The sequence below is a fragment of the Urocampus carinirostris genome, chromosome 1 (genome assembly GCF_059441175.1).
Source record: "Urocampus carinirostris isolate Australia breed hairy pipefish chromosome 1, RoL_Ucar_1.0, whole genome shotgun sequence".
Classification (NCBI taxonomy): domain Eukaryota; kingdom Metazoa; phylum Chordata; class Actinopteri; order Syngnathiformes; family Syngnathidae; genus Urocampus; species Urocampus carinirostris.
In genome coordinates this window covers 27,142,080-27,154,570 of record NC_142349.1, presented here as the reverse complement: position 1 = coordinate 27,154,570, position 12,491 = coordinate 27,142,080, and the positions used below count along the sequence as shown (strand labels likewise).

The window sequence follows — 12,491 nt, the reverse complement described above, 5'->3', positions numbered from 1 at the left end:
TGATGGATTTACTTCTCAACGCAGCGGATGTTCATAAACTCACTCAACTCAACGGTGATTTGGCCAAGTTGGATTCTTTGACGCTTACTTTGCAGCAAGAAGATCTGACAGTCGCAGAGGCGAGGTACCTCTTTGATGTTGCAATGTCGTCCCATCCTGCCATGGCCCATCACCTCAGCCCCGACGCCGAAATCGTTCAAGCGCCTATGTTTGAGAGGGCTATTGTGAAAATTCAAAACCAAAAACATGGTCAACTTACGACAAAAGAGCGTCAAGCAGTGGAGGCTCTCAAAGTCACCGAAACTGCACCGGTCGATGAAAGTCCAATAGATGAGTCATCGGATATGGCCTTCGGCCAAAATTTGATAAAACGGCGCCGCCTGAACATGATGCTGCCCACCTTTGATCAATTTATCGATACAACATTACAGAAGATATTTTTTGTACTAAAAGTAAAGATTAAAGGGACCAGTTTGTTCGACCATATTGACACGGCTAGTATACCATTAAATTACCAATTAATGGCTAGAAATCCAATAAATACCCATTAATTGGCCTTGCCGCAAAAAAATTAATTTTAATTTTTTCGCACTTAAATATTAATTTTTTTTCCAAAAATCAATTAATGATGACCCCTGCCTGTGTGTGATACAAATGTTGTCCACACAAAACCCTTCATTCATTATCTACACTGCCAAGTCTCCAAAAAAATGGACAGCAGTAAATTCATGTAGTTTCACAGGCATGTTATTTTGTTGATTTTAAATATTATTGTTCTTTTAGACACTTCTGAAGAAATGTTTCTGTAAAATAAGCAAAATACACAAATGAACAAAATATCTATACCAGCTAGTGTTGATCTTTTTAAAATACAGTAATCCCTAAACAATTATAACGGGGCACTATTTTATGGATTTGCATTCTGATGGGTTATACAGTCTGCCCACTGTTCATTAGGTTTTTATACAAAATATTTATTAAAACAAAGTTTATACGGCACTTTTATTTGGTGAACAAAAGTTGTACTCTATAAAAAGGGCTTGTTCTTTGGTTTAAGAGTATAAATCACTGTTTGGGCCTATCCCAGGTTGTTCTTTAAATGTAGAAGATGTAAGCTCTCAAGCCCAAGTACAATCCAACCCAAAATTGAGGCTGAGTGAAGCCTAAAAATTCATTCATTACTTTTGGTTACGCTTGCTTTTCTCTCGCTGACTTTTTTTTCCACCCGGCATTGTTCTTCTTCGTCTCCTTGCCTATCTCTCTCTCTCAAAGTGCCGCTCTGTATCCTTAATGACATACTGTTGCAACATGCAATATAACACCTGCAGACAGAGAAATATGGAAGATGTAAATGTTTATACAGTCTTGTTTAACTTACAATTTTTACAAAAGACAAGTGTTGATTTGCGATCATAAATCAACTGGTGTCCTTCTAAGTCTTAACAAAGAAATTAATTAATTGTTTGTTTGCTTCGGGCTTGGTCTTGCAAATCAAGTTAACTGCTCGGGCTCTGCCTGGCTTTAATACCCATGGGCCTGGGAAGGGCAGTTTTTTATCCCTGTTCTTGCCCCTAAACGTACACCCACAATAAACAAGGGATTACTGTATTCCATCATTGTAAAACACTAGTTAGAATTTATTAAAGGAAGAGAAATAAGAATCGAAAGAAGGAAAATATTTCTCAAGTGGTACAAGAACGTTGTGTTCATTGGTTAAAAGATCATGATCAACATAACCTCTATGAGCCATTGTCTAAGGCAATAAGACACTTAAGTAATTTTTGCAAGTAATTTTTTGTTTGAACACACAACTTAAACACATTTGCATTGACGAATAGATCCTTGCACCTGTCAAAACCCCCAAGTCAAAAACAATTGCTCTACAGTGACTGATCTAAACTTCAGTAAGAAGAGAAAAGCACAGAAGGGGGGATTGAAACACAGAAGATGACTCCTGGATGTGAGCCATGAAGCCTCCACAATAAGACTCTGAACGCTATTTTGATTTGAAATGAGGCTGATCCCGACACGCGCAAGAACTGCAGCCTGACAAAAAGGCTCATTGCAAGCACAAATCTCCTCCAGCCATGACTCATCCCGTTCTCACGGCAGAAGCACACACACACGGCAGTTGAATCGCTGCAAACATCCTTTTCCAATTGAATATTTTTGAAAGAATACACACACTTGGCTATGAGCTTAAAGGACTTTTACTTTGAGACAACACAATATGCTAGCACTATTCTGATGTATTCATAAGAAGTTAAGTTGATCCATTTTATTGGACCGGTCACATCAGGAGAAAAAGAAGGCGCAAAAGATAGATAAAATTAAAACAGTCTCCGAAGGCTTAAATTTAATGCTTACACGAGATAATTGATTAGGAGTGTTCAACTCAGTGGGATTGGATTCAATACAGTACAACTGAGTTTGAAAGGCCATAATAAAAGTACTTTATTCTACATTTATATTTTTCTGAATTTGCGATATTGTTCCTAAATGTACTCACCCAATAAAGGATGGCTTGGTCCAATATGATGTAAACTAATCTTTTGAAATTCTAACAACCTGTTTTTGTTACAAAGCTATAATTGATGTAAGTCACTTTGAGTCCACAATTTCTAATCCACTGTAACTACCTGACTCCATTTTCTCATTTATTCTGCCATTTAGTACACATCATTAGAAAAAGTAAGGATTGATTTAAATGAATTTGCTTGAAAAGTTAATTCTGAAGTAAAAGTCGACATAATGTAAATGTACCTCTTAACATCTGTGCTTGTGTATGTATGTTTGATTGTCTGGTCTGCAGTCAGGAGATATTGTTTTACATATCCCAAATAATTGTGAACACATTTTCATTTCCTCACTAAATGAAATGCAAGCATGCCCACATTGGTTAGCTATGCCCCTGCCAATTTATTTTCCTCCTTATTCATGTGATAAATAAATCTCAACCAGAAAATTTTGGAAAAGTTTTAATTTGGTGGATCTATTTTTACTTTAAAAATGACAATCTTACTCTTGTCAAAGCTGAAACAAGCCAACTTTGTAAAGCTTAAACATTATTCTAAAAGCAGGAATATATGCGGACAGCACGGCGGGGCAGCGGTTAGCGCATGTGTGGCACAGTTCTGAGGTCATGAGATCAAACCTCCTGTGTGGAGTTTGTATGTTCTCCACGTGCTTGCGTGGGTTTCCTCCGGGCACTCCAGTTTCCTCACACATTCCAAAAACATGCATGTCAGGTTAAATTGGCCGGTCCAAATTGTCCCTCGGTGTGAATGAGCGAGCGAATTGTCTCTGTGTGCCCTGCTACTGCTGGGCAACTTCCCGGAGATAGCTGGGATGGGCTCTAGCACCCCTGCAACCCTACTGAGGATAAGTGGTGCAGATAATGGATGGATGTGATCATTTTCTTTGCTAGCAGAAGCATAACCTTTAGTATTCTGGAAACCTTCAGCAAAGTTATTTGGACACCTAAATAAAAGTCGGCAAGCCTTTGTGTGAAAGTTTTGGTGTAAAAATTAATTCCCAGATGAGGGCACTTCTTTATGCAGTGAGTAAAACCTAGGTTCCCATCAGTGAATAAACCTTGCATTAACAAAAGTGTTTGGGTTTGTACATTACACTTCATCTCCACCTTCATACATTGATTCCATTCAAATAATGTTTTTTTTGACCTTCAAATATAAAGTATGCATTCACTGAACAAAGCAAAGGATTAAAAGGGCTATCATGAAACAAAATTATACATAGCCAGGGTTGTGATTGGCTGGAAATCAGTTCAGGGTGTCCTCTGCCCGATGTCAGCTTGGGTTGGCTCCAGCACCCCTGTGACCGTTTTGAGGATAAGCAGTTCGGGGAACAAATAAATGAATGTATACAACTAATGTGAGGAATCATAAAACTTTGCATGCTCCACATGCAAGGTTTTTATTACATTGTTTGCTTTCAGATGTATGTTCAGTATATAAAGTATTTAGCTCGTCATTGTTAAAAACATCACAGCTTTCAGACTGGGCCCACTTTAAACTGTTATTGTGCTGCCAACAGTGAAAGCTCTCCTCAGTGGTGGTAAGAAATAAAAAATAAAAAACGAAATGAAACGCACCCAGCTACTAAATTGGTTCATGCGCCATTGCCCTCCATTTTATTATTGTGATGATTAGAATGGCTTTTCTCCCCCAGGGTTGGCAGCATAAAAATGAAGCTCTTTGGTTACCTGGATGCACATTGCTCCACATAAAAGAAATCTCGACAGCGTACATTTTGCCAAAAGCAAAGATGATGTGTTTGCTACATTTGGGAACCACTGCAAAATTAGAGTTGTGTATGAGAATTTGTAGTGACTCAGTATGACAGGCATACAGATTGCTCTGTGCAGGAAGTGGAGGGCTATAAGGGCAGACGCAAGCAATATGTTCAATTAACAGGTGCTCAATCTCATGAAATAATTTACGACCGGGCCTGCCAAAGCACCAACAAATTATGAGTCTTGTTTTTTTGCCTGTGTCATGCGAACATGAGTCAGACGTCCCCCTGTGGAGGGCAGGCCATGTTTGGGGTAAAAATGCAGAAGAACCTCAAACAGGTGTTTTGTAGCTTGACTCACAGATCTTTGTGCTGTTACTAACCAAGACATCAAAGTTATTAAAGATGTTTTCGTACAGTAAGCAAAAGAGATTTTATGTGATGTCAACACATCTTTGGACGAAGGAGCTTTCGCTAAATCTTTGACAGTTGCAGACAACATGTATCATATTCATCTTGTTCCGAAAGACAATACAGTTGTACGTCTTTATACGACCAGCTCTAAACACGAGAATTTCACTATACAAGTTTTATTTGCAACAATATTCTTGCCCTCCATACGAAGGAAAACCCATTTCAATTGCAGTCCTAAAGGCTAACACTAGAGACCGCTCACAACTCATGTCTGCTCACGACCAAGATCAAGCCGTCCATTTTGCGCAGGCAAAAACATTGTACATTGTTCTGTAAATGTTTTTGTCCATACATTTTATTTAAAGTTACAGTAACTTCAATTTCAAGTAGTGCTTACTTTGTTAAGTTTTGGGTGTGATGGACACTCGTGGGGGAAGCAGGAACTAAGAATAGGGTACTCAAAAGAGGGATTGCTTTAAAAACAAAATGAGGTACAAAGTGACAAACAAACATGGGTTTACAAAACATCTAAACAGAACAAAACTTGAACATGTCCACATCACAAAGACTGAAACTGGAAATGGAAAATGCAAGAAGCAAAATAACAAAGAAACCAGACACAAACATATCTGGAGTGGTGGAAATGAAAATGACCTGACAACATGCGCCGTTCAAATATCATTATGTGGTGAGAATACTTAGGGACAGGTGTGTGGATATTGGGCACACTTGTGCGTGGTTGCAAATGGCGCCTCCTGGTGGAAGGAGGCACACCAGACCCTGATATATGTATCACCAAAAGTGGAAAAGCCGAAAGCTGACTTCTACAACAAGTTCAACGACAAGTTCAAGGTCCTCCACGTCAAAATAGAACTACTGACTGACAGACCAGCTAGACAGGATGCGTCAGATCTAGAATGACATTTGGCACTTCTGATAGAAATAGATAAATACCAAATTGAAATAAAAACAATCGAAATGAGGGAGATGTCAAAGCGAACCTTAAATTGACATATTAGATCTAGATTTTACTTATGATTATTTATTTTGTGTGCTAACGAGAAGTGATTTATGATACTCAAAATGCTTCGTTTTAAAATCTAAATACATGACTAGAATAATGTGAAAAATGTTTTGGTTTTCAAAGGGACAGGACCAAGATAAATTCCGGCTGGCCTTTTCCTGTGTGTTCCTTCTATTATGTCAATTGCTCATCAAAACTGTTGATTTTCAATTTATTGTAAACTCTTACCCCGAGACCCTACTGTGGGTGAGGGGTGCAGAAAATGTATTGATGTAAAATTGTATTTGATAACCAGTGGACAAAACAATCAGCAGTCTCTCTATCACATACCTGTCAACCTCCACTAAATGCTCTCATTAATAACGATGATAAATTTGTTACGCTTTTTGCTAGTGGACCCATGTGAACAGGAGCAGGAACTGAGGCATAGCTGCTTAAAATAAAGATAATATCTAAAAATTAAACCAGGAGCAAAGTAACAAATAAGGGGTCAAAAAATCGATAACATGACCAGACAATATCCAAACCAGAAAAAAAGCCTGAAATGGGAAATGCAACACATGAGTGGGCACTGAACTAACAAAAACGAGTTCTCAGCCAAAAAAAGAAACAAAAACAAACAAACCTGGCGTGGCGTGGCGTGGCGGTGAAAGTGCAAGGAACAATGTAATAAACAAACAAATAGTGCAAGCAAAACAACTTACAAAATGAATGGTCTGTATAAAATTTAAATGTAAATGTAAATGGTCTGCATTTATATAGTGCTTTTAAAGTCACTGAAGATCTCCCAAAGCTTTGTACAATGTGCTTCACACTTACCCATTCAGACACACTCGCACACCGATAGCATCGTCAGCCATGCAGGGCAACTACCTGCTTATCGGGGGCATTAGCTGTTCAGTATCTTGCCCAAGGACACTTCGACATATAACACAGAGGAGCCGGGAACCGATCCTGTGACCTGTTGATCCCAAGACGACCTCCTGAGCTACTGCCGCCCCAAAAGGAAACAGAAATCAAATCAGAGGTACCAATGGTGATGAAAATTAAATGACCAGGCAACATGGGATGTATATTATATAAAGAGTCTGGATAATTAGAGACAGATGTTTGGTGATTGGACACACCTTTGCGCAATTCCAAACCCGGTTGTCGCCCTCTGATAGAAGGAGGCCTAACAGACTCTAACAAATTCTCCTTATCTAGCAATAATAAACAACACAAACACAGTGTGGCACCTACTCACAGAAAGACATACTATTAAGAATACTGTGACAATATTAGCAATCTACAATGACATTGTCGTTTTCTACCAGTGACAATCCGGAGTAGAGCCAAAATGGGCCGGACAAGATCTCATCTCATCTCATCTCATCTCATTAGCTACACCGCTTATCCTCAGTAGGGTCGCGGGGGTGCTGGAGCCCATCCCAGCAATCATCGGGCAGTGGGCAGGGGACACCCTGAACTGGTTGCCAGCCAATCGCAGGGCACACAGGGACAGAAAACCCACTCGCTCATTTACACCTAGGGACAATTTGGACCGACCAATTCACCTGAAATGTTTGTTTTTGGAATGTGGGAGGAAACCCACGCAAGCACGGGGAGAACATACAAACTCCGCACAGGAAGTCTAGAGCTGGATTTGAACCCACGCAGGAGGTTCCCAAGACATGAACTGTGCCGCACATGCGCTAACCACTGCGCTGCCGTGCTGCCCCCGGACAAGATCAGTCTTTAAAAAAAAGTCATGTATTGTTTTTTGCTGTACGCAATGTGAAATGATCAAAACATGTATAAAATACATGGAAACATATAAGTTGACAGGTACGCATTCTCCGTGACTCCTTGTTCCAACCCCACATTCATTACTGTGCTCATACTAAACTTGCATTTTATCTGCTAATATCATATTACTGTATTTTTGATTAATTACTATTTGAAAGCGTTTTAGTGATCAGGAAGTTGTGTTTTTTTATAGGTAGGGTTCATGTAGATGCTTTGGGAGGAGGGGAGGAGACCAATTTGGTTTTAATTATTGCATATGAGGCAAATTTGTGGTCACTCAAGCACGATCCTGGAACAAATTAAGCCCGTATGCAAATGTACCACTGTACAGGGATGTCTGAGTGGCCAAATTGAATTCTTTAGCTTCACATTGAGCTCCACATTGTTTTTTTTTTAATTTCTTGAGTAACTCGTGAGTTTAAAGGCCGCCACGTGTTCATGTTTTTTTGTTGTCCTTTGGTAAAAAAAAACAACATTGATGATAAACAGTGTTTATTCAAATTAATATCAGTAAAACAACATTTTAGTCTGAAAGTAAGGATGTTTCCATTCTTAAAGTTTTACAGTAAAGTGGAAATGTGTAGGCTAAAGTGGGGCTATTTGGGGTAAAGTGAAAATGTGTGCATTGGAATTGGAAGCAATAAAAACAAGATAGGACAATAGTAACAATTCTTCTGGGGTGTATACATCCAGGCATGCCTCACATCCTTTCTGTGAAAGCATCATCAGCTTGATTAGATTTTTTTCTGCATAATTTACCTTTTTTTCAAGGAGTTTGCTGGCCACTAAAATCACTTTGGATTTTAGCTTCAATCCGTAGTCCAGCCTCTCTTAGGTCCCTTTCCTCACATGGTTAGTCTGTGGCCTGATATGGTTTCATAAATTCATTTTTTTTTTATGTGTATTTTTGGTTTTATAACCATTACGTGTATTTGTTTTATTGGCGTTCCAGGTGTTGGGGTAGGGAAAAAAAGAGGGGATTTTATTTTCTTATTTGACATTGCAATAAGTTGCCTGAAAAATTCGATACAAATACATTTTGATAAAGTGGGGGAGAAGATGTTTGCATAGTAGGTCCATCTTGCGCCACTGTCTTTAAGTACTTTGACTTTTTGCCTTCTTTGTGTGCATTATCACAGAGTCTCAATATTGTATTTAGTGCACTAGCTTTATTGCATGCACGTGCAAGACGATTGTGTTTGGTCGCCTCAAGCAAACTCTCTGGAGGCCTTCATCTAAGAGATGTCTCTGCGTGAGCCTAAAAGCTGTTTTTATGATAATTCCGTTCCTCGGAAATGTGCTTGTTATGTTACTTCTAGTAATAAAATCACAATTTTGAATCACAGATGGGTACACATGATTAAGAGCAGGCCTGTTAGGCGCAATTATCTTCAGCTTTTGCATCAGGACTTGAAGTGTATGACTATTATAGAATGAAAATGGAATTTTGCAAAGTGCCCAAGCTGTATTTTGCCTCAAGTCAGCTTTCCAAACACCAGTGACCTCGATGGATGGAATTTTTTTTTTTTGTATCTTAATGAAATCGTTTATGTATTTATTTATCTATTATATTTATTTATGTATTTATTATGTAGTGATGTACATTATTATCCTTGACACCAGCCCTGTTACTTGGTTCGAGAGGATTAGCATCATGGTCATCCTGCTCAACTGCGTGACACTTGGAATGTACCAGCCCTGTGAGAATATCGACTGTACCTCGGACCGCTGCCAGATCCTTCAGGTAAACCAACCACCGACCGTTACAAACTTTGCCTATTTTATAGATGATATATATTTATATTTAGTAGGGTTGAATGGTTGAAAACTTGAAAATGTCACATGAAGAGCAGCACTGTAAGCTTGTGTTTATGGTAATAACCCAACTGGTTGAGAATTTCACAAGCTGAATTATATAGACAGGTGTGTGCCTTTCCAAATCATGTCCAATTGTGAACTTTGTTTTTGACAAAATGTTAACATAATGAAGAGCTCAACAGTGAAAATTACTTAGCTCGTTTACTCATGCATCAAACTGCCCTTCGCCATCCCCCCACCCTATGGAACAAAAATATCTCATCTCATCTCATTAGCTACACCGCTTATCCTCAGTAGGGTCACGGGAGTGCTGGAGCCCATCCCAGCAATCATCGGGCAGTGGGCAGGGGACACCCTGAAATAGTTGCCAGCCAATCGCAGGGGACAGACAACTCACTCGCTCATTTACACCTAGGGACAATTTGGACCGACCAATTCACCTGAAATGCATGTTTTTGGAATGTGGGAGGAAACCGGAGTGCCCGGAGGAAACCCACGCAAGCACGAGGAGAACATACAAACTCCGCACAGGAAGTCTGGAGCTGGATTTGAACCCACGCAGGAGGTTCCCAAGACATGAACTGTGCCGCACATGCGCTAACCACTGTGCTGCCGTGCTGCCGGAACAAAAATATATTTTTACAAAATGAGATAGGGCCTACTGAGCTCTCTTGCAAATACAATTATAACCGCAAATACCCCTTGACTGAATGATTCCACTATGTACGTTGATATAGGTGCTTTAATGGCCTGAGTATTCCAACATCTCACATAATAGCTCCTTTTCATTTTTTTTTCATTTTCTTTCGAACAGGACTTTTGTTTCAAGAAGTAGTTCCTCTTTTTGCAACTAATGGCAAAGGTAGAGATTATGCTGACACAATATGCATAGCTCACACATTACTTTTTAGGTGGTCTTAGTTTGGGCTTTTTAGGTAAACATGTTTAAGGATAAGCATCTGTGTTTTGGTCTGTGTGTGCTGTCAAAAAATTAATTGGAAATCATCCTTTTATTTATATTCTTGCAAATTAATCGTGACCCCCTTTGATTGACATGACACTGGTATCGGATTTTTCTATTTCAAAAAGTAAAAAAAAAAAAAAAATATATATATATATGGTTAGCGCTTGTGCGGCACAGTTCATGTCATGGGAACCTGTCGTGGGTTCAAATCCAGCTCCAGACTTTCTGTGCGGAGTTTGTATGTTCTCCCCGTGCTTGCGTGGGTTTCCTCCGGGCACTCCGGTTTCCTCCCACATTCCAAAGACATGCATTTCAGGTGAATTTGCCGGTCCAAATTGTCCCTAGGTGTGAATGAGCGAATGAGTTGTCTGTCCCTGTGTGCCCTGCGATTGGCTGGCAACCAGTTCAGGGTGTCCCCTGCCCACTGCCCGATGATTGCTGGGATGGGCTCCAGCCCCCCGCGACCCTACTGAGGATAAGCGGTACGGCTAATGAGATGAGATGAGATATACAGTGGCTTGCAAAACTATTTGGCCCCCTTGAACTTTGTGACCTTTTGCCACATTTCAGACTTCATACATCAAGATATAACACTGTAATTTATTTTGAAGCATCAACAATAAGTGGGACGCAATCATGAAGTGGAACACATTTTATTGGAAATTTTAATCGTTTTTACTTTCAGTGCAGCAAACTCTGTCCAGAAGTTCAGTGAGGATCACTGAATGATTCAATGTTAATCTAATTGACTAACGATGATAAATGGAATCCACCTGTGTGTAATCAAGTCTGTGTATAAATGCATCTGCACTGTGATTGTCTCAGAGGTCTGTTTAAAGCACAGAGAACATCATGAAGAATGAGAACACACCAGGCAGGTCCGAGATTCTGTTGTGGAGAAGTTTAAAGCTGGATTTGGATACAAAAAGATTTCCCAAGCTTTAAACATCCAGGAGCAATGCGCAAGCAATAATATTGAGATGGAAGGTGTATCAGACCAATGCAAATCTACCAAGATCGGGCCGTCCCCCTAAACTTTCAGCTTATACAAGGAGAAAACTGATCAGAGACGCAACAAAGAGGCTCATGATCACTCTGGTGGATGAACTGCAGAGGTCTACAGCTGAGGTGGAAGAATCTGTCCATAGGACAACAATCAGTCGTCTCATCATCTCATCATCTCATTAGCTGCACCGCTTATCCTCAGTAGGGTCGCGGGGGTGCTGGAGCCCATCCCAGCAATCATCGGGCAGTGGGCAGGGGACACCCTGAGCTGGTTGCCAGCCAATCGCAGGGCACACAGGGACAGACAACTCGCTCGCTCATTCACACCTAGGGACAATTTGGACCGGCCAATTCACCTGAAATGCATGTCTTTGGAATGTGGGAGGAAACCGGAGTGCCCGGAGGAAACCCACGCAAGCACGGGGAGAACATACAAACTCCGCACAGGAAGCCCGGTAGCTGGATTTGAACCCACACAGGAGGTTCCCAAGACCTTAGAACTGTGCCGCACACGCGCTAACCACTGCGCCGCCGTGCTGCCACAATCAGTCGTATACTGCACAAATCTGGCCTTTGTGGAAGAGTGGCAAGAAGGAAGCCATTTCTTAAAGATATCCATAAAAAGTTTGCCACAAGCCACCTGGGAGACACACCAAACATGTGGAAGTAGGTGCTCGGGTCATATGAGACCAAAATCGATTTTTTTTGGGCAACAATGCAAGACGTTATGTTTGGCGTAAGAGCAGCACGGCTCATCACCCTCAACACACCATCCCTACAGTCAAACATGGTGGTGGCAGCATTATGTTTGCTTTGCTTCAGCAGGGACAGGGACGATGGTCAAAATTGATAGCAAGATGGATGGAGCCAAATACATGACCATTCTGTAAGAAAACCTGATGGAGTCCGCAAAAGAGCTAAGACTGGGACGGAGATTTTTCTTCTAACAAGACCTCAATCCAATTGAGAATCTGTGGAAAGAACTGAAAACTACTGTTCATAAACGCTTTCCATCCAACCTCACTGAGCTCGAGCTGTTTTGCAGGGAGGAATGGGCAAAAATATCTGTTTCTCGATGTGCAAAACTGATAGAGACATACCCCGAGTGACTTGCAGCTGTAACCGCAGCAAAAGGTGGTGCTACAAAGTATTAACTCAATTGGGCTAAATCATTTTGTAAACCCACTTTTTCGTATTTTTATCTGTTAAAAAAGTATAAAATAT

General features: G+C 40.4%; 1 protein-coding gene across 1 annotated transcript in view; it reads left to right on the top strand.

The window, feature by feature from the left end:
• LOC148374127 (voltage-dependent T-type calcium channel subunit alpha-1I-like) overlaps positions 1-12,491 on the top strand; it is a 229,772-nt gene that overhangs the window by 107,453 nt on the left and 109,828 nt on the right. Inside the window, exon 3 of the mRNA XM_088332864.1 lies at positions 9,113-9,224. Coding sequence (XP_088188990.1) covers positions 9,113-9,224 — 112 coding nt within the window. The remainder of the gene's footprint in view (positions 1-9,112; positions 9,225-12,491) is intronic.